Source organism: Schistocerca nitens, chromosome 3 (genome assembly GCF_023898315.1).
Source record: "Schistocerca nitens isolate TAMUIC-IGC-003100 chromosome 3, iqSchNite1.1, whole genome shotgun sequence".
Lineage (NCBI taxonomy): Eukaryota > Metazoa > Arthropoda > Insecta > Orthoptera > Acrididae > Schistocerca > Schistocerca nitens.
The window spans coordinates 649,045,214-649,068,913 of NC_064616.1; the positions used below are offsets into that span (position 1 = coordinate 649,045,214).

Genomic DNA, 23,700 nt, shown 5'->3' on the forward strand with positions numbered 1-23,700 from the left:
TATAATCATTACTACAAATAAGCACCACATTTGAGCATGAACATCTCTATGAACTTCCACAAAACCCAGGTGATCAATGCAGCACCTAAGTGTTGTCAGTTGTTAATGACGTTATCTCTCAATTTTTCCATAGTCAACAATGAGTTGAGCAGTGATGTATCAATATAGTTTACTTAGAATTTTGTGCACTGTGAAGAGTAAAAGCATAGTTAATAGAATAAAAATTACTAATATTTTTAAGTTTTTTGTGTGTCATAAATGAACAAAGACCAAAATGAAAGTGAAGGAATCAAAAAACATGCTACCTGCGATGAAGATCACAAGAATAAGATGAGTCAATCTCAAATACCCCTATTAAAAGTCCCAGTAATTGTACTGAGGGAGAATATGTGGATCTGGCCAGTACCTATGCTGGCTTCAAGTGCTTCAATGAAAAGGATAGTAGCCTCCGGGTCGGAATTTCTGATGTCGGAGATTATGTTCGGGGGGAAAAAAAACACTGACAATTCCCTAAAGTATACAATTTTATTGAATCCATGGGAACCTGACAAAAATTTCTGGGATGACACAGCTGGCATAAGAGAACATTTCGACTGGACTGGCTGTCATTATATCCATGGGTGGTTTATTCTAAAGCAGTTAAAGTTGTGCTTTGTAAGCTATGTGTGCTCTTCCGGTTACATACATCGTATAATGCAAGGCAGTCATCATGGTACATTTATATGCCACCCATTTAAAAAATTTTCACAAATCTGCAAAAATGCATATGAATTCAGAAAGGCATAATGAGTTGAAAAGTTAAGTAATTTTGTTAATGTTATGGGAAACAAATTAATAGTGTAGAAGAACTTTGTCAATGATAAACTTGTAAATTAGTGCAATCTGTTCACAATAAGTTGAAAACAGTTATTTCTTGCATATAGTTTTGTACATTATGCGACTTGGCATAAGAGGGAAAATGAATTCAAATACTGGTTTTGCTTATTTATTGCTGTTTAAAGTACAGTCAAGTTAAGAAACATTGTGGAAATATTTTGAAAGTGCCCCTAAAAATGCCATCTATATTTCTCATAGAATCAGAAATGATTCAGTTGATGCATGCTCTGAATACTAAGAAATGATCTGATTAATGCCATCAATAATAGCAAATCATTTTCAATTCTGATAGATAAAACAATGGCTACTGCAGCTTCACGTACATCCTTGTAAATGGTGTAAATCCAAGGGAGTCTTCTCTGACAATATTAGTTGCATAGTCAAAATAAAGTGCAGCAAGGGAAAGTGCAAAATTTACTGGCTGTTGAGTTGTTTTCTAAGAGTGAATGATTCCTTCAATCCTAAGATCTGTTGAGGCATTTTATTGTTGTATCTCACAAAAAGTGGGTTCTTTTGTCATTTATAAGCACAGTATATGGGAAATGGATGGAGGGATAAGAGTGAAAATGGTGAGAGTAGCCAGGTCCTGTCATTCCAGAAACTTCAGAATCAATTTGTGGGTCTATTTGCCATCATTTACCATCATGCATGATTGAATGAAACTAATCCAATAAATTTGTAATTGAGTAAGTTTTATTTCAAAGAAACTATGGATGATGTTTCAATGATATACTATGTCATATAGTACTAGCAAAGATTATAAACTACTTAAAGTTAAGAGATTGTTTAGATAATGAGGTTTGCCAGAAAGAGGAATATAGCTAATCATGGAGAGAAACAAATATCAGAACTTGAATTAATGACATCAGAAACTGCAAAGTGGCATCTTCTTGTTCTTCTTCACTATCATCATCACCTTCCTCTAGTTCACAGACACTCAAAGTGTGCTCTGCGGAGTCTTGGGGCTCTGAAAAGCCTCTGCAAGGACTCTACCAAAATATTATCAACCTAAAGAACAAAGCACATCAAGGCTTGTCACACACTGGGAAAAATAACTCTTATAAATATCACACCAATGTTGGTTTTATAAAAGTTATTTTTGCTCTCAGTTTGTAGCAGCCAAAAATGAGGTGACAATCAGCATAATAATGCTGCAATTACAAACTACAAACAAAACAATGTAGCTTGTATGAGTAGGCATGTGGCGACTCTATACTCATCACTGCACACGCACACAGCGACCATGCTGATGCTCTGTCTCTCTGTCTCACTGCACTCTGGCTCATCTACACATGCCGCAAACAATCCACTATGGTCTCTCCATCTCTCTCTCATCCGCAAACACCTTGAACCACCACAAAGGATTTTGTCACTTTGCTCTCTATGCTTCACCACAAGGGTCTATACAAACGCACAAAGTGCAGCACAGAGTACAGGTCCTACTTGAGTATGCTTGATTCATGTTTGTCATTAACTACAGTTGCAACATTCAATATCTTGTTGTGATATTGTTCCATTTTTGCCATTTTGCAAAATTAAATTGTTGATTTTAACCAATAGAATGGATGGCTGGCTTAAAGGTATTGTAACAAAATCTTGCACCAAAATTTCAAAGATGATTTGTTTGGAACAACTATCAAAAGGTCAGAACACTATGAAGTATTCTTCCCAAACTGTGAATGGAAAAGTCACAGAGGCATTGTATTTGGTCAGCTGTTGCATTGCACAAGAGGGTAAAGTGCATACTATCACTGAGAATGTGTGACAGACATAAAACAATGTATGCTTGATGAAAAATATACGAAGCATTTTTCCACACGGCCACTTTCGAACGACTCTGTTTCGCACCATATATACGATCTCGCAGGCTATATCAAACAAGAATTAGTTGGTTGTCTTCAACATAAAAAAATTCATATTGCAAAAGGATGAGTTTACTGATGTTGGAATGGCCATCTTGCATATAATTGTACGATATCCAAACAAACATTCACCTGAAGAAGACTTGCTTATGTGCAGCCAATTAACACTACCAGAAAACAATTTTTTAACACAATTAACATTTTTTTTTAAATATACTACCTCAACTGAAACAATCATACTAATATTTGTACAGGTGGGGCAAAGGCAATGACTGGTAAAATAGCAGCAGCAGGATCACTAAAAAAAAGTAAAGCACAAAACTATAGTTGCAGCCATTGTCTCCTGCATACACAAGCATTTGCGATCAAGATGATGCTGACAGATCAAAACTATAGCTGTAAAAATAATCAACTACATTAAATCATATCCTCTTCAGTGCCAATCGTTTTCAATACTGTGTAAAGATTACAGAAGCAGATATAAAACACTACCACTCCACATGGTTATCTTGGGGTAAGACCTGGACATTCGAACTAAGAGTTCGATTACTATCTTGTATGACTGACATTTCTTTTAACTTAAAAGACTGTTTGAACGATGTGACTTGATAATTCAGATTAGCTCTTTCTGGCACATATATTTTCAAAAATTAATGAATTAACACTATCTTTACAAGGAAAACAGACAACAGTTTTCAATACTAATAACAAAATAACTGGCTTTAAAAAAAGAATTTTTGATTGTTTGTGTTGGCAAGAGAGAAATAGACAGCCTTTTCAACAATGAATGTGTTTGTAGGTGAGACAGTAGAATTGACAAATGAATTATTCAAAGAATTGGTCCACTGTCTCTATGACATGCATACATCTTTTGAGACTTATTTTCCTGAAGAGCAGAATGCAAAACTGAAAATGAATTCAATGGTTCGGAGTCCTTTTCTAGTGAACTTTCAGATGCCAGAAAATATGTGAAATGAGACCTATGAATCCATTTTAGAAATGATATCAGATTCAACATGGAATCATTATTCAAAAAACATGTTACTAGATGATTTTGGGTGCAGGGTTCATGATGAATATCCAGAACTTGTCACACAGGCTCTGACTGTTCTTCTCCCATTTACAACAACATACTTGCGTGAAACGAGATTCTCAGCATACACAGGTACAAAGGCAAAATACTGCAACAGACTGGATATTGAACCTGGCATGCATCTTCTACATCTACATTTACACTCCGCAAGCCACCCAACGGTGTGTGGCAGAGGGCACTTTACGTGCCACTGTCATTACCTCCCTTTCCTGTTCCAGTCGCGTATGGTTCACGGGAAGAACGACTGCCGGAAAGCCTCTGTGCGCGCTCTAATCTCTCTAATTTTACACTCGTGGTCTCCTCAGGGGGTATAAGTAGGGGGAAGCAATATTTTCGATACCTCATCCAGAAACGCACCCCCTCGAAACCTGGACAGCAAGCTACACCGCGATGCAGAGCGCCTCTCTTGCAGAGTCTGCCACTTGAGTTTGCTAAACATCTCCGTAATGCTATCATGCTTACCAAATAACCCTGTGACGAAATGCGCCGCTCTTCTTTGGATCTTCTGTATTTCCTCTGTCAACACGACCTGGTACGGATCCCACACTGATGAGCGATACTCAAGTATAGGTCGAACGAATGTTTTGTAAGCCACCTCCTTTGTTGATGGACTACACCACCTCCTTTGTTGATGGGCTACATTTTCTAAGGACTCGCCCAATGAATCTCAACCTGGCACCTGCCTTACCAACAATTAATTTTATATGATCATTCCACTTCAAATCGTTCCGCACGCATACTCCCAGATATTTTACAGAAGTAACTGCTACCAGTGTTTGTTCCGCTATCATATAATCATACAATAAAGGATCCTTCTTTCTATGTATTCGCAATAAATTACATTTGTCTATGTTAAGGGACAGTTGCCACTCCCTGCACCAAGTGCCTATCCGCTGCAGATCTTCCTGCATTTCGCTACAATTTTCTAATACTGCAACTTCTCTGTATACTACAGCATCATCCGCGAAAAGCCGCATGGAACTTCCGACACTATCTACTAGGTCATTTATATATATTGTGAAAAGCAATGGTTCCATAACACTCCCCTGTGGCACGCCATAGGTTACTTTAACGTCTGTAGACGTCTCTCCATTGAGAACAACATGCTGTGTTCTGTTTGCTAAAAACTCTTCAATTCAGCCACACAGCTGGCTCTTACTTTGTTTATCAGGTGACAGTGTGGAACTGTATCGAACGTCTTCCGGAAGTCAAGGAAAATGCCATCTACCTGGGAGCCTGTATCTAATATTTTCTGGGTCTCATGAACAAATAAAGTGAGTTGGGTCTCACACGATCGCTGCTTCCGGAATCCATGTTGATTCCTACAGAGTAGATTCTGTGTTTCCAGAAATGACATGATACGTGAACAAAAAACATGTTCTAAAATTCTACAACAGATCGATGTCAAAGATATAGGCCTATAGTTTTACGCATTTGCTCGACTACCCTTCTTGAAAACTGGAACTACCTGTGCTCTTTTCCAATCATTTGGAACCTTCCGTTCCTCTAGAGACTTCCAGTACACAGCTGTTAGAAGGGGGGCAAGTTCTATCGTGTACTATGTGTAGAATCGAATTGGTATCCCATCAGGTCCAGTGGACCTTCCTCTGTTGAGTGATTTCAGTTGCTTTTCTATTCCTTGTACACTTATTTCGATTTCAGCCATTTTTTTCTTTCGTGCGAGGATTTAGAGAAGGAACTGCAGTGCGGTCTTCCTCTGTGAAACAGCTTTGGAAAAAGGTGTTTAGTATTTTAGCTTTACGCGTGTCATCCTCTGTGTCAATGCCATTATCATCCCAGAGTGTCTGGATATGCTGTTTCGATCCACTTACTGGTTTAACGTAAGACCAGAACTTCCTAGGATTTTCTGTCAAGTCGGAACATAGAATTTTACTTTCGAATTCACTGAACGCTTCACGCATACCCCTCCTTACGCTAACTTTGACATCATTTAGCTTCTGTTTGTCTGAGAGGTTTTCGCTGCGTTTAAATTTGCAGTGAAGCTCTCTTTGCTTTTGCAGTAGTTTCCTAACTTTGTTGTTGAACCACGGTGGGATTTTCCCACCCCTCACAGTTTTACTCGGCACACACCTGTCTAAAATGCATTTTACGATTGCCTTGAACTTTTTCAATAAACACTCAACATTGTCTGTGTCGGAACAGAAATTTTCATTTTGATCTGTTAGATAGTCTGAAATCTGCCTCCCATTACTCTCGAAAAGTTCGGGTCTGTTTGTTATCAGTAGGTCTAAGATGTTATCTCCACGAGTCGGTTCTCTGTTTAATTGCTCGAGGTAATTTTCTGTCCCTACCACCCGTCCTAAACATCTGAGTGTCCCAGTCTATATCTCGTAAATTGAAATCTCCACTTAAGACTATAACATGCTGAGGAAATTTATGTGAAATGTATTCCAGATTTTCTTCAAGTCAGATATTAAACAGTTGGTCAAAAATAAAAAACAAATGGGAACAATTTTATTAGTTTACAATGGAATCAATATAGTGTTATTTTTTGTATTGTATCATTGTGTGTTATTTTTTATATTGCTACAGAAGGAAGTAATGTATAATGTATCTATTTTGTAACATTTTCATTAAATAATTAAAATTAAACAATGAACATAAAACCTAGTTTTACTTATTCTAGGGCTCTGTAAAATTTTTGGTAAAATGAAAGTGTTCTGTCACCAAACCGCTGCTCTAGTTTATCATCATTTGCACTACCTTAGGTGATGAATATTGCCTAGTGGAAGTATTTGAATATTCAATACCTTACACCCTCTTCACAAAAGTCATGCTCATTAGCCTAAGGGAAAGATTGAAAATGTGATCTAAAATAACACTTTGCATATTATCTGTGAGTCTTTTAAGTGCCCTGAAGGAAAGCAAACAGTCAAAAGTTATAAATAATATTGTGGTATTGTAAACATAAATCCCTATGGAAAAGAAAAAGAGGAAAAAAATAAAATATTTCCTTTATCTCACATAATACCAGTGACCTAGTAATCTCATGAGAAATCCATAGTATACTTTTAAAGAAGGCCAGATATAAACCTGAAATTGTACTGTTTGGAAGAAGTGTTACCATAAAGTGCTGACAACACATCCTTTTAGGTTTCAAGTTACACTGTTAGTAACAAACTATTTAACTGACAATAAAAAGGGAAAAAACAATGCTGATAATCCACAGTTAAGATCAAAATGTATCTACAACATATACAGTTACATAGTGTAACTTTTATATGAAACAAAAGTAAACAGTCAAAACCAAAGAGCTACTGAAAAAAATTAAACATTCACTATTCTTACCTAACCTTTTTTCACATGAACAAGAGTGTGTATAAAATGTTATCTGTAAACAATTCCCCCCTCCCCCCTCTCTCTCTCTCTGTGTGTGTGTGTGTGTGTGTGTGTGTGTGTGTGTGTGTGTGTCAAGTTTTCTACTTTTTATTCTCCAAAGAAGTAAATAATGGCAATCAGAGAAGAATATTGTGCACTTACCAATAAGTTTATAGCTTTCTGGTTCCCAAGGCGGAGGTTCCTTCGTTGCAGCATCAAACTCATAATATAGCAGGCTAAATGTTTCTTTACAAGATAGCGCATTGCCAGGGAACAATGAACAATCTCTAATTGTAAACTTGATCTCAATGTACATTCGGTTGGCTATTCCTCTCTCCACAAATGGCGTCCATAACCAATTATTAACATTATTGTAGGCCACATCACAAACAACATACGATCTCCAATTTATCCCTTTCTCGAAGTCTGTGAAGCTTTCTTCGACCCACTGAAAGCAAATTAACAACACTAGTTCTATAATATATATTGGTGTATTCACATTCATACATTTAAATAACCAATACTTTGTGTCTTGAAAGGCATTAGTGACTTTGATATTTCCATAGCTACAGTCAAAGAAAAGACAAAACAAAATGTGCATTTGAGCATAACAACAATAAGCAATTAACACTTTTCCAAAAGAATTCAGTACAAAACATGTTTACAAGCTACAGTCAGGCACATTTCATTTATATGAAAAGCGCTCAGCTTACTTAGAAGCAGATGACATTAGTGTTTGCCCAAAGGAGAGAAGCAAACAAGGGTTTAAAAAAAACGTACTGTAGCCATGATAGCCTCTAATCATAGTAATTATGTCAAAATGCAATACAAGTCTAGCATATGATGACAAGCAGCAGTTACCACAACCCAATTAGAAGCTGCCACATATCTGATTTAGCTTCATATCATTAGTTTCCTGACATACTTTTGATGGAACACATCGATGCTGGTGGTTTTAGACGACGACTCCTGCACACCTCAGCAAGCAGTCATTCACTTGAATCGTAATCTACCATTTCAAACATGGTTTATGTTCTTTCCAGCATCTTCAATTTACCACAAGAATTATTGAGTTATTACACATATTTAACAACAGAACTCTTAGCAGAGTAAGTGGGCTGTAAACATAACCCTGATGCACAAATGATGCTTTCCCATTTTCTGTTTTGTGACAGGTGATAAGTCATACTAGTGTGTATCTAAATAGATAGGAATTGAACCAACTGATATTGTTGACCCAGTGAGGCAGCAAATCTGCTTAATGTATGAGTGTATCATAGTTGATACAATCAAAACCCCTTTGCTAAACAAATAATGTTGGCCACTCTTTATAACGTCTTACTAAGCCAGTTCTGTCATAAACACAGCAAACAGTAAGCAGTGATCTTACAAGATGACTAATTGCTTAAATGTTAAGGGCATTCTGTCAGTAAATTATGTTTACTGACATGTGTGACAACACCTTTGTACGAATCTATAATTTCAGAGCAAGAATGAAATTTTCGAGCCTCTAAACAAGCTAGTAGTTAAAATTTTCATGAGGTTTGTATCCTCAAGTGGTAGCTGACTGCCATGGAGCTGATGGTCTCATCTCTATAAAGCCAAGTTACCAGATATGGCATCAGTGGTGATTATTTCATTACTAGTTAAGGCAATGATACATGTGTGCCTAGGGCTTTGTAAGGAATGTGTGCCTAGGGCTTTGTAAGGAATACAGTTCCAAAAGCCTTTAACAATGGACTGTGAACTATGCACTGTGAATGTGTAATTTAATTTTACATGCCATCATAAACCTGTGACCCTGATAGACCAATGTACACAAATATATGAATCATCTCAAGTTATGAAAGTTTCATTTTCCCATGCACATTGCCATTACGGACTCTGTACCACCACCCTCGCATGCAGCCCAAGGGCACCTCTTAGTATACTTGTGTGTCCTCATAATAAATCATTCAATACCACATAAAAATGAAAGTCAAAAATACTTATCCCTCACTACTAAACTATATCAACATACAGTCATAAACATACCCCAGGTGTGACAGCCTGTGGTCCATATGGATACCTCGTCCACTCTAATGTTTCTTCCCGTGTTGTATCCAGCAGAACAACTGAAACAATAAGACAGTGGAACATTGATTAAACATGTTTCAATGAAGGTTGAACTGACAGCAGTGGTATGGACAACAATTCTATCCAACTTATCTAGCATTTTCCATGTTGAATTGATTATGCCATGGTTTATTTATAGAGCCCACATTTGCAGTAAACTCTGGCAGAAAGTCACTAATGATACAAAAAAGACAATATTTTCAATGAAACATGCACTCCATTGATTGGTACAAAACAGTAATCAATTTGACAAAAATAAGGATTTCATGTAGAATCTGCTTAGGATTGCAAGCTCTGTTCCATGCCATTCACATTCGTGACAACCAATTATACTTATCTATAATCTTTCTATTATTTGTTAATGGCATTGATTTTGCTAAATGAGGCAACACAACTGATCAAGTTATATAAAAAGGTGTCCTCTCCCATTCAAGTTCATGCCAATCAGCCAAAATTTCATGGAGGAGCAACTACTTATGAATTGCAAAGGTTATGCTTTATATCTTCTTACATTCAGTGTCACTTGAGATATCATTATTGATTATACGTTCTTTGTGCATATGATATTTTATTTCTTGTTCAGATGCACCTTATGTCTGAGAGAAACTGACAGGTGATCAATTTTATTTGTGGAATAGTTTTGTTTTACTTTGTTTTTAAAAGTAACCATTTACGTGTATTTCCTTCAAATGTGTAAACTGGAATAATATGTTGTCAAAACAATTTTTGATGTGGGCAGTTTATAACCAGTGGCAATTCATCCACAGTTAGCAATAAAGATTTGAAAGTAACTTGCTCCTTCATTTTTAACAGTCGAAAAATGGGCACCAAAATTCAGTGTGGTCCATACCTCCATTGAAGATGATTCATTAAAAGTATGTACCAAACCTGCACCTAGAGAAGAATACATTGTGAAAGTGCATTTTTCGGTATTGAATGATTGGTGACTATAGGCAAACAAAATAGCTCACACCGTAAAGACATTAGAGGAGGCAGTAGGATAATTTTATATGAAAATGCGTAAAACCTAAAGCAGTTACCAGCAGGACATTTGGAGCAGCTGCAGAACTTAATTGAAGGCAGGGGTAGCATCAAGGACAGACTGCTTCTCACATTGACACCAGTAATGTCTGTTGTCAGGGATCTAATATCATTCTTGTTCTGGATACTGGCAGAACTGATGAAGACAGCTGGGCTCCCTCATGAATTTTCAGCACAGTTATTCAGAGGAATGATCATGGAACCATGGACCGAATTTTTACAATTGCATGGTGGTTTTAAAGTTTCTATAGAAAAACAAACTTAATTCACATTTATAAAAAGCTCTCTCTCATCGCAGTGCGGCAGAATACCACACCAAATACTGGCAGTGGAATGGATTTTGAGGCAGTCTTCTCGAGGTGTAATTTCTGTTCCTCTCCCACTGAGATAAGTGCAGTTTGAAGCTTTTCGATCAAGTTTTATTAACTGGCGACAAAAAGAGATGTCGCCGGGTTACACGAGAGAGTGCATTTGGAGATAATCATGATAGCAATCCTTCAGCTTGAAAAATGACGTCATATTTTTCTGGATTTGTTTACCCCAACCCCCACGAGTCAATTAACAGAAGAAATTTGTTCTTCTGCATGTGCGGCTTCATAGCATCAGTCAAAAAGTTTTTGTATAAGGTGATTGTAAATTTTTCAAATTTTGATGACGTAATGACGACAGTCCTACATTTTGTCCCATATTCATTCACCAAACTTTTCTTTTACCTTACCTTTTTATATCTTTTACGAATATATTAAAAGCTACAATATACTGGTGCATTATTTCGATTTTATTTGCAGTGTAAGTAATGCAAAAATTGAAAATAAAAAGTTTCCGCACAGGGACTCGACTCCCACGACCCTCGGATTACTGATCTGTACTCCTGCTGCCTGGAAACTACGTTACCTGACATAGAAGGCTCACGTCTTGCCTGACCCGCTCCGTAAATGATATTTTTTCCTAAATGCTTGGCCATCTGAAGCCCCTACTTCTGTCACTTTCATTTCTGGCCAAGCCCTGCGTATACCATAAATTTGGACACAATCTGATGACGAGTACGCTAGTGCGACCCATCCTAGAGTACTTCTCCAGCGATTGGAGAACTAATCAAATATACTTAACATCGAACAAAGAAGTCGATATAACCAGTGCAAACGTGTACCCAACATGCTCAGGCAACTTCATAAGAAAGAATACGGTACACGCTGTTCTCACGAAACCCTGTTGGGTACACGTAGAGAACTGGAATTCGAGGACTAAAGGTACTATGCCTCCATCGTACATCTAGCGCAGGAGTCACGAGAGCAGGATAAAAGAGATGAGGGCACATTCAAAGTCGAATAAATAATCAGTTCTGTTTCGTTCAAAACACACATAGTAGGTCCATAATACTGGTAGAAAGTACCTTCCGCCGTGCACTGTACAGCGGCTTGCGGAGTATACATGAATTTTAAAAACAAATTATGTGTAATATTTCTGCAGGGCGGGCAACTCACTTGTTGAACGACGATTAAAAGCGAACGTGGAAACTTGTATTGCAGCAAAATTTGAACCATTTCAAAAATAACTTAACTCATTTCCTGAAACGATTCGTTACTGTGGGTGATACGTGCGTTCACCACTTCACGCCAGACATAAACTAAAGTCGAATCCAAACAGTGGGTGGAAGCCGGGGGGAAAAAAGGACTGACGGTATTTTCCGTGAGGCAAACGTCATTCTTTTCTAATTAATTGCATCGCAAAAAGTAAAGCAATAACTACGGTGGGCCATTTGGACGAAAAAAAGAGATAAGAAGAAATCAAGAGTACGAAATGAAAATAAATCTTTCGTCGGGGCAATAAGGGTATAGAGGGGGTCCAGCGCGAAAGCAGTAAGAATGTGATACTACAGTTTCGAAACAGTTCGAAAAGTGGCTAACAAATGGCGCTGTAATCGCATTATGTAGTGCCTCTTAATAGTTCGCCGCAGCTCTGAGTGATCAGCTCCACTGTTGAAACGTGAAAAATGGTTAGCGTACAAGGAAGATGTTGGAATAATGTACTGCACTGAACAACTTATTTTTCTGGTACTGGAATACCACAGGTTGGAACACAGTCCTATGGCAACAAGGCAGTTTTCAAACACGATTTAAAGTGCCAAAATGTTGGGCCCAGGCAAAACTGTAGTTACTCCTGAAAATATCGCAACGGTTTCTGGAATTATTCAGCAAAATCCAAGGAAATCCGTTCGAAGAACTGCAGCGAAGACTGGTTTGAAGCGTTCCAGCATCCAGAAAATATTGAGACACAGTCTACACACGTTTCCATTCAAAATCCAAAGCCACCACAGTATAACTGTACGAGCTATATGACAAAGGAGTGACTTTGCAAACCAAATTCTCACAATGATTGAAAATTATGGATTTGGTATTGGCTGCACCTGGTTCACAGATGAAGCACACCAACACCTGAACTGAGTCATGAAAGAAAAAATTTTAAAAATAAAAAAAAATTGGCGATTCTAGAGTTCCGAAAATCTCCCTCTGTGTTAAGTGAAACCACTGTATCTTCCCAACCTTAATGTTTGGACTGCGTTATGCAGTAGAGGCACTATTAGCTCACGTTTCATGCGATAAACCGTCACCATAAAAGAATTAAAAAAACGTTAAGTTGCACTGCAATTTTGGAACAATTTCGCTCACAGCAAGCGTTGGAGAATCGACAGGGACACACAATGGTTCTTACAAATTGACAAACCACATACCACCGAACAGGCGTTTCGCTTGTAGATGAATACTTCGAGAATTGAGTGACTGCGTTGGATTATCGCAAATTTACTGGCGCACGGATGGACTGGTCTCACCCAGTCTTACTACTTGTGACTACTTTTTGTGGGCACAGTGAAAGACACTGTCTGCCGGGACCATCCCACCATGCTGGACAAGCTTGAACCGATGATCTGTGTGACATCTGAATCCCTGACAGTTGAGACCTTACAGGATGTGACAGTTAATTTCAATGTTCATTTGCGCCACCTCCGTACTGGGAATGGCGGACATTTCGAAAAGACTGTGATGTGACTGCAAAGACGGCTTGCAGATGACGAGTTTAATTATGCTCGCTGATACTGAACGAGCAGCACAGCCTCCAGCGCCATTTGTTAACAGCTTTTTTGGTAAATTTTAGAAACCATCTTTACAATCATGCATAAATTTTTTGCAGCTTTCACAGACACCTTCGCTAGACACACTGTACTTAAGGCAATGGGAAAACAGATCTGAAATATGAATTTTTGGGACATGAATCGTATTCAACAGATTTGGCACCCCTCTAACTTGTACTTATTCCCACATCTAAAGAAACTTGAGGTTGGAAATTGTCTAAAGTGAAATGAAGAGGTTATGACAGGTATACATGGATATTTTACAGGCCTTCCAGGATAGATTCCTCTCAATGCAAAAACGTTGTACAAAAGTCGCACAGTTTCATTCCATTCAAAACGAATTACCAAAATCCGTGAACATTTTTGCACTTGATAACAGCGCTCTTCCTCACGAGTTTCGATCGAGCCTTATAGACGGGCCAAGGTCAAATAAGAATTAATCTTCACCGCGATGTGGAGTGTGTGCTTTAGTGCAACTTGCCAAAAGTTTACAGCCGTGTACCAGATCTACGCACTTGTCCTCGGCGATTTGAATCATGTTGACGGGGAGTGAAGAGCATGCATGGCTAGGACTTCAACTTACGCAAAGAGGAAGGCGCAAGTCTCAACCGTTTTCGAGAAAATCGAGTTCGGAAGTTTTAAGATTGCGTATGTACATACTACTGTGTGGTCGCTAACAAGAAGCCCATAACCAGGTGCTGTCGGCACGGTAGCTCAGTGTGTTCGGTCAGAGGGCTAGCTGCCCTTTGTAATTAAAAAGAAACTGAGTGGATGGACCCCACTTGAACGGGACCCCAAATGCAATGAATAATAAAGATACACGATCATTTTGAATCAAATCAGTCTAGTCTTTTTATGACATTGTTGTACCCATATTTGTGACACGTATGGAGCACTGCACGAATCAGGATGTTACTGGTCGTAGAAAAATGTTAAACAATAATTATTGTGGAATACAGCACACGTAACGAACGCAGAGTTTTTGCAATATCGTGGTTTTTCTTAATGTTTCTACTGCAAAACAAACTTGGTTTACGTCATAAACGGTTCTCGGCCATCACACACTTTCACGGCGTACCACGAATATTTGCTCATATCACCGAATATTGGGACAGGCAACTGATGGTTCACGATTGATTGAATTTTTATGCAATCTTCTCTTGAAGCTATCTCTCTATTGTGTTCGGTGATGTATGAGCAATTTTTTAGTCGCTTTATAAGGTTTTCCTACTGCGTGTAAAAATAAACGTCGCAGAGTTGCACCAACAGAGTACATTTTGGTGGAATTACTTTTAATACTGCACGGTGGCAGACTCTCTCTATCTTGAAAAATTTCGTTGTACAAGACCGGATTCGTTTGCCCTCCCCATAAATCGAGGATCAAAAGAAATTGTTCTTCTCTCACGTATAACTTCAAGACGCCAATTAGAAATTTCCTGTATAGTACTATTGTGAGTTTGCCGGACTTTGAAGGTTATTACAACGTTTTTGTATCTGTGTGCGTAGTCATGAGCAGGTTTTTGCACCCTTGATGCAAATGAGCCAGTGGTCTCTTGTAAGCAAACGAAAATGGTTGGTAGTAATTTTCCAGATAAGGTACAGCATATTGTGGATTGCACGAATCTGTCAACTTGTATATAGCGTTTCGCTGCAGAAGAACCATCTCTGTTCCGCGATTGGCGAGAGTTTTGTCATAAGTTGACTGATATCTGCACCCTAGAACAAACATTACAAATTAGCGTCATATGGTCTATAAAAATAGTATTGCAGTTGATGTAAATGAATCACGTACTTTTATGTGTAATACCCGTTTGATTAGTGTTAATAACAAAGTCCTTGTCGTATTTTGGTAAGAGGGCTCGAGTCTGCATTCGGAAATTTGCTGCAGCATCAGGGACGTTGCAGTGAGGCGCTTTCATTCTCAAATACAAATCTGATTTTTTTTTTCGGACGAATCCGACGTTTTCGTTTGAAAAGCACGATCCACAAGTCAGAAGCTTGAAAATTTAAATCAGGAAATTGGTTAGCAGCAGCAAGAGCCCATTGCTGCTGGCTTCTCGTTTTCACCTGCTAAATACATTCTCGAGCTTCTATGAAACGATCACTGGTCCACAAATGTTCTGTCTTGTTCCACAGAACATCTTTTCGAACCTTTCTTGCCTTTGAAGTGTGAAGCTCTCATTCTACGAAGAGTAGCCAAACTCCATCCTGGACGCTCTCTCGCTAGAACGGCGGCCCTAATCTTGTAATATTGCGGAATGTAATCGCTGACCATTTTCGACTGCTTCGCTTAGCCCTCGTAATCGTCTGATGAAGATGAAGCGCCACCTTCAGTGTCTTCAAACATACCCTACGTCGATGCCTTGATGGGCAATTAATTCGTCTTGTACCGCGACTTGTTTCTCCGCTAGCATTTCGAAACTTCTGCTTCTCCAATTTCCATGTGTTCTTGTGTTATTACAGCAGAAGGTTTCGAAGCGATGGATTGTTTGCAGAACGAGCTTTTTATTGAGCACCAATGTCGTCTTTAATCATACTTCTGAAACTTAACTCTAAAGCGATTAGACTTCACAATGAGGTTCACGTTCTCTTGCCGTCGAAGTACCAGGCACACCAATACATTTACTCGTAACAGCAGACATCTTAGAGCGTTGACATATAACTACCTCGGGGGCTAACATACGAATCAAGTATTCTTTGTGTTTGTGACCGCTGTTCCTTTTCTCTTTCCACGAACCGAAAGTTGTTTGTGAACATGCTACTGTTTCTGGTGGGTCAAAACTTGTTGAAGTATTACTGGGAAAATGAGTTCATACGGTGAGTCGTACCATACCTGTACGTAACCGGGAAAATGGGATCTTGGTAGGTTGAAACGTACCTGCAAGAATACGGCTATAATGGTAAACCACTTTCAAAATTTTAAAGAAAAACCCGAATTTTCAAGGTGAAGTTTATGTGAACAATAAATGATTCCTTAGATACTGATAATTTGCACAACACCTGTTATAAGAAGTACGTGGAAACAAAGAAAGAACACTATCGGCAGCAAGATTCAGTTCAGTGTCTTTCTTCTTATGAAACCAAGCGCTTACTAAGTCGGCTACAGACTCCTTAACTACTAGTTGCCACACAGAAGTAGCTGCTACCCTATCCTGTGCAAGTCTTTCATCTCCGAGTAACTACAGCAACCAATATCCATCTGAACCTGCCTACTGTATTCATCCCTTGGTCTCCCTTTACAAATTTTACCCCCCCGGCACCTCTTCGGAAAAGGCAACCTCCCACACACATACCTTCAGAAAAGACGCCCCGGCACCTCTTCGGAAAAGGCAACCTCCCAGACACATACCTTCAGAAAAGACGCCCAAACACTTTCATTTACATTAGATGTTAACAAATTCCTCTTTTTCATACATGCTTTCCTTGCTATGGCGAACATGCATTTCATATCCTCTCTACCTCGGCCATAATCAGTTATTCTGCTGGCCAAGTAGAAAATCTCATTTACTACTTTAGAGCCTCATTTCCTTATCTAATTACTTCAGCACTACCTGATCTAAGTCTACTGCATTTCATTGCCCTTGTTTTTCTTTTGTTGATGTTAATTTTATAACCTGTTCTCAAGATATGCTACTGTTTGTAAAAAGTGTAACATTCAGAAGCAATGGTCCGCAACACGTCATTATAAGACGAGAAGTAGAACAGGCGGACCCAGATAAGTGATTTAAATGGCAGAAATGGTAGAAAGGTGGCATGCACGTAGGCCCAACGGCGCCCTCTTTTGTGTCACGGACAGGGCAGTGTTACGCAAGTCAGCGTTACGTCATACGAAGTAGGAATGTGTAACAAAGGACCACTATGCCTCGCCGACATCACGGGGTGGAATATCGGCATGTGACTGCGTTCGAATGAGGCACAATGATTGGTCTCCGAGAGGCGGGTCTGTCGTTCCGTCACACTGCGGTACAGGGAACTTTGCTTCAACAGTGAGGCTTATGTGGAACCAGTGAAGAGAGGAGGGCCGTACACAGAGCAGGGTGTTGGCGCGACGTTGGAGCACTGCAATGTGTGCTGACATGTCTGCGTCGACGGTTCGATGTCGTCTTCGGCGGGCTGGACTTGGGGCACCCGCGCCATTGCGTCGGCTTTAGGTAACCACAACCCTACAATGCCGCAGACAAACGCCGACCCTGGCGTGCTGAGCGACGAAATGTAGTATTTTCGGACGCGTCCAGCTTCAACTTGACCTACTGTGATGGCCGAATACGCATTCGACGCTGCCGTGGTGAACGCAATCGCGTAGATTGTACTGTTGAGAAGCATGGTGGGCAAATGCCAAGTGTGATGGTTTGGGGTTAATTGCTTATAACACGCGATCTCGCTTGATATGTCTTCAGGGCAATCTGAACAGCTACCGCTACAACAGGGATGTTTTACAGCGCGAGGCACTGCCCCTCCTGCTGGACATTCCACATGCCATATTTCAGCGGGACAATGTCGGGCTACATGTGGCGAGGAATGTGCAAGCCTTCTTTGAAGAACGACGGGTACCACTACTTCCCTGGCCTGACCGTTCTCCTGACATGTCACCCTTCGAACATGTCTGGGATATTGTCGGTCGGCAACTTGTTCCTTCAGGTCCTCCTGCTGCCGCAGTTGACGAATTGTGGATGAGCCCACAACCCGCGCGGCAGAGTATTCCCCAGCAGCATATTCAGGCACTCTTTCATTCCATGCCACGACGTCTAGCGACTCTGATTGCAGCACATAGTGGCGCTAATCCGTGCTGAATTTCCACAGCAACAGTGCACGCAGAAGTCTGTAATGCGAATCACGTGTGTAGTGTCATGTCCCCTAATCGGTGGAATCAATTTCACCGTGATCACACCTCTGGTCTTGGTGTTTCACTTTTTCCAAACAACAGTGTATTACCCATACAACTGCTCTTCCAGGATCTTTGCAGCCTCTGATAGAACTACTTATAGCACAATGGAAGGAAGGACGATTTGGGTTTTACATCCCAAAGAAAACTAAGTCATTAGAGACAGATCACAAGCTCAGGTAGTAGAAGGATGTGGAAAAATCGGCCGTGTCCTTTTGTAAGCAATAATTCCCGCGTTGGCCTTAAATGATTCGGGGAATCCACATAAAACGTAAATCGGGATGACCGGACAGTGATTTGAATCCCTAAACCTCCGAATGCGTGTCTATTGTGCTAATCACTGCGCCACCTTGCTTTGTCTTACAAGCGCTATCACCTGCATTGTGTTGTGGGGGAAATGTAGACAAAAGATTGTGTGATAGTGGAATCGAATGGAAATAGTCGTGAAGTTGTACACATATTCAGTTTCGGACAGGAAATAAATGTGAAGGATTAACTTATAAAATACCGCAATGATAAATCACGATTAAAAGCAGAGATCCAAGAGTCATGATTAGCATGTTTTCATGCAACACGTCATCGTAAGACGATATGTAGAACAGCTGAACCAAAACAAGTGATTTAAATGGCAGATACGGCAGAGAGGTGGCGTGCACGTAGGCTCTTTTGTGTCACCAGACATGCCAGTGTTACAGTTTAGCTATAATTGTATATTAGACCTACAAAAATTCAAACTCAATTTCGATGTGAAAGAGTTTATTTCTTAATCGAACGCCAAATTTAACAGCGATCGTTAATCACATATTATTACCGTTCGTACAAAATGTGACGAGGTAAAGTATGACAAAGGTAATATGTTATGTGCAAGCAATTAACTATGCATAATGTCTCGTCGCAGTCTGCATGAATGCACATCAAGTAGTCACGAAAAATATTCAAATAGAAGGCAACAACGCGACTGGATTTACACGAAATACTAAAAGACAAAGAGGATTCCTTACATAAATGACTTAATTGAAAATTCCTGTGTAAAAAAAAAAGAAAGAAACATAAATGAAAATTTCAGTGTAAAGAAAAACATACATGCAACAAGCTAGAAATACACAAAAATATGTAGCAGCTTCAAACGAACCACTTTCATTGAAGGCATTAGTTTGGTAAGGGCATTCGTTAAGACGTGGTGTACGTAGAAACTACCATCGCAATACAGTACTGGCCAAGCATTACTGCAAGCAATTAAAAATGCAAGATTTGAGGTTCATGGAACGATCACGCCGCCTCCAACAGTACCAGCACATACTCCAATAGAAGAAGAGTTGACAGCATCGTCACCAGCAGTATCTGAGGAACCGAAATTTTAGGCGAGACAAGAAGGAAACAAATGAACCATTTTCAACTGCAGCACCCGCAGCAGCATTGCTAAGAAGTGGCAGAAGCAACACGACGCAGTGACATACACATCTGAAGAAACACGAATGTTTGCAAGAAAACCAGAAACATAAAAATGTTGGAGGATACGTGAATCATTTTAATATGAGAATTTTGCACACCACGTTCAAAACGCTCAAAAGAAATTAGAAGAGTTGAAAATAATGATGGCTAGTGAGTCACCATATTGCTTCGTTATGACAGAACATGGGGTAAAAGAAAATGAATTAATTGTTGACAACTTACAGGACTGTAAAAGACTCACACACTTCTGCGGCATAAGGGTGTCGATCGAGGGAGAAGAGGTGGCAGTGGCAACACGTGTACCGAAGAAAAAGAAATACAGTAACCATGGACAGTGGTCAACAGTACAAATCATGTTTTGAGGTAGCAGCGCTACAAATAAAACCACTGTGAAGAAGAATACGTTTGATACTGGATCTTTCCTGATCACTTAGCTTGTAGATAAACAGTTTTGTTAGATCAGTTATAAGTGCTCTTAGCTAAAGCTATCGGAGAATTCAAATTTGTAATAATGGTTGGAGAAATTAATTCTAATGTACTGAAAAACAGTTACCCGGCAAGACATCTTTTATGTTTTCATCAACACTTACAATTTCAAGTTAGGACAAAAAAAGCCCAACGATAATTTTAAGCCATTAAATACATTAACACATCATGTAAGTACGAATATCCTAGAAAGCAGGTAAAAGCGCAAATTTTTGCCGACTACGAAACGAACACTGATACAGAGAAAGTTTTTACATAATTAATTACAATGTCGGCTACAAGTGTTATTAAAATCTGAAGGCTGGGGCGTGCGTACGTAGTTCAAAATCTAAAAATACGTAAGAAAATCTGGAGAATTTTTGCTCAACTTTGAGCTGCTACATAAGTGTGTAAACGTGAGTTTAATGTGTCTTTCTAGGTCGTTTTTTGAAGAGAGGCTTCACTTTCGTTGTTTTTCACTTTTCTGGAAGAATACCTTCTGTCAATGAACAAATGCAGATGTCTACAGTGGTCTTCACTACTAAGAAAGCACATTTTTAAAGATAAAATCTGGTATATCGTCCACATTATAGGACAATTTTAATTTGAGTTCTTTACTCGTCTTCAACATTTCATGCTCACTTGTTGGATGTAGAGTTTGCCGGAGTATGATGTGAGACTTGCTTTACAAGATTTCCAGCTAAATGCGTACGTTAAGAATTAAAGATGCTTACTATTTTTTTTAACATCAGATAATACATCTGAGTTTCCAGGGGCTTAATATTCTGATGTTCTACCCGTTTTTTGTAGTCTCTTCCTTAAAACATGCCACATAGCCTTAATTGTGTTTGTTGAATTTTAATGTAAAGATCATTTGACATTCCGTTTGTTTCTTTCATCTCTTTGGTTAAATGCTTCTTATTGCTTCTGTTATAAGCAACAAACGCCGATGATGAATTTTGTCTGGCTATTTTGTGAAGCAAAATTTTGCTCTTGTGATGATATTTGTCTCCCTGTCCCCAGTCAATCATTTTCTACACTTATGAAATTTTTTTATTATTTGTTTTATGGGAAGTGCATTGTAAAACTATGGAAAATTATATTATTAAAATTTTCAATTTTCCGATTTATGTTTCTTCCGAATTATATTTTTCCCGGGTAATAAAGGAAACAATTTATGTCACTGTCGCGTCTAACAGTAGCTGTTAAGCACATGTTTGAGTACAATTGATTATATATTCGGGCGGATTCGTGCCGGGGACCGGCACGCCTTCCCGCTCGGGAAGCATCGAGTTAGACCGCGAGGACAAGCGACGAACAGTGGAGGAACTAACACCAGACTTTTAACGCTGTTCAGAGTACAAGTGCGCCTGAACACGAAGTGCACCAAACACTCCTAACTATGTCAATGTTAATACCACGACATCGGCAAATACGACTGAAATGAGCACGTGACCATAGGCACTGGACGATCTTGCAGTGGCAGAGCGTTGCATGGTCTGACGAATCCCGATACCTTCTTCGTCATGCCGATGGGAGGGCGCGGTAACACCTGCACTCGGGACGGAGACAAGCTGACGGCGGGTCCATTATGCTCAGGCGAACATTCACGTTGGCATCCATGGGTCCAGCGGAGCTCGTGCAAGGCACCATGACGGCCAAGGAGTATCGCATAATGGTTGCAGATCACGTAACCCCTTCGTGACAATCATATTTCCCGACGGCAGTGGCATTTTTCAGCAAGCTAATGCGCCATGTCACAAGGCCAGGAGTGTGATGGAGTGGTTCGAGGAATACAATGGCGAGTTCCAATTGATGTGCTGGCCCCCCAAATCGCCAGATCTGAACCCAATAGAACACATCTGGGATAGGGTTGAACGTGGCATCAGAGCTCATCGCCCCTTCCCCGGAATTTACGGTAATTATGTGACTTTTCTGTGAAGATGTGGTGCTAAGTCCCTCCACCGACCTATCAATGGCCTCAATGCTTCCATGCCACGAGGCATCGCCACTGTTATCCGTGCCGAAGGTGGTCATACTGGTTGTTAGGTAGGTGGTCATAATGTTCTGGCTGATCAGTGCAACTATTGCCAGTCAATGATCGACTCAGTTGGACAAAATAACCCAGTCAATTCCACGTAAACGCAGCCCACACCACTATGGAACCACCGTCAGCTTGCACAGTGCCTTGTTGACATCTTGGGTGCATGGCTTCGTGGAATCTGCGCCACACTCGAAACATAACATCAGTTCTTACCAATTGAAATCCGGACTCATTCGACTACGCCACGGTTTTTAGTCGTCTAGGGTCCAGCCGATTTGGTCAGGAGCTCTGGAGACACGCTGCAGGTGATGACGTTCTATTAGCAAAGGTACTCACGTCGGTCGTCTGCTGCCATAGCCTATTAACGCCAAATTTGACCGCACTGTTCTAACGGATACGTTAATCGTAGTCTCACACAGTGTTGCTTGTCTGATAGCACTGACAACTCTACGAAACGCCGCTGCTTTCAGTAATTAAGTGACGGCCGTCGACCACTGCGTTGTCCGTGGTGAGACGTAATGCCTGAAATTTGGTATTCCACGCACATCCTTGAGCCTGTGGATCTCGGAATACTGAATTCCCTAACGATTCCCGAAATGGAATGTCCCATGCGTCTAGCTCCAAATATCATTCCGCGATCAAAGTCTGTTAATTCCCGTCGTGCGGCCATAATCACGTCGGAAACCTTTTTAGATGTAACACCTAAGTAAAATGACAGCTCCTCCAATGCACTGCTGTTTTTACCTTCCGTATGCGATACTACTGCCACCTGTATCTGTGCGTGTCACTATTCTATGACTTTTGTCACATCAGTGCACTACAAGTCAGTACCGTATAACTGAGGAATCAGATAACATGAAACAATGAATAAGGAAAAAGAACACAGATCACAGTAGCTGCCAACTTCAAACAACATACAATCGATGGTTTTTAGATTCTGAATAAAAGCTGTCCAAATGTCTTCTACTGTATGGCGATAAAGAAAGCATACCGCCAGAAATAACACGACTTAGAACACTGAAAAACAGCGGTGAATGTATGACTGGTACACATCTTAGTGATAATTCTCGGAAGCATTACATAAAGAGAAACCCAGAAGAATGTATCTCAGCTAACTACAGATGGAAACAAACACCAAACGATACACTGGCTTGCACATCGCGGCGGTCAGGGATGATTCCTCGGCTTGTTGTGGCACTGCAAACATAACATGCCATGATGCCACTGAAGGAAACAGTGAAATTTTGCTTTAAAATGGTGGTCACGACATTGTACCACCATAGCACTTCCTGGCCCAATATCAGTCTCCGTTGTCCTATCGTCAATAAACGAAGAAGTCTTGAAATGTACCGTGTGATAAGAAGTAAGCTTATTAAGTAAAGGGACGCTCTGTTTGCCCGA

General features: G+C 39.9%; 1 protein-coding gene across 7 annotated transcripts in view; it reads right to left on the reverse strand.

The window, feature by feature from the left end:
- LOC126248609 (ephrin type-B receptor 1-B) overlaps window positions 1-23,700 on the reverse strand; it is a 364,329-nt gene that overhangs the window by 152,975 nt on the left and 187,654 nt on the right. For all 7 annotated transcript variants that reach the window (XM_049949753.1, XM_049949752.1, XM_049949749.1 and 4 more), the window contains 2 exons: window positions 9,205-9,284; window positions 7,333-7,618 (listed from right to left, as the gene is read on the reverse strand). In XM_049949753.1, coding sequence (XP_049805710.1) covers window positions 7,333-7,618; window positions 9,205-9,284 — 366 coding nt within the window. The remainder of the gene's footprint in view (window positions 1-7,332; window positions 7,619-9,204; window positions 9,285-23,700) is intronic.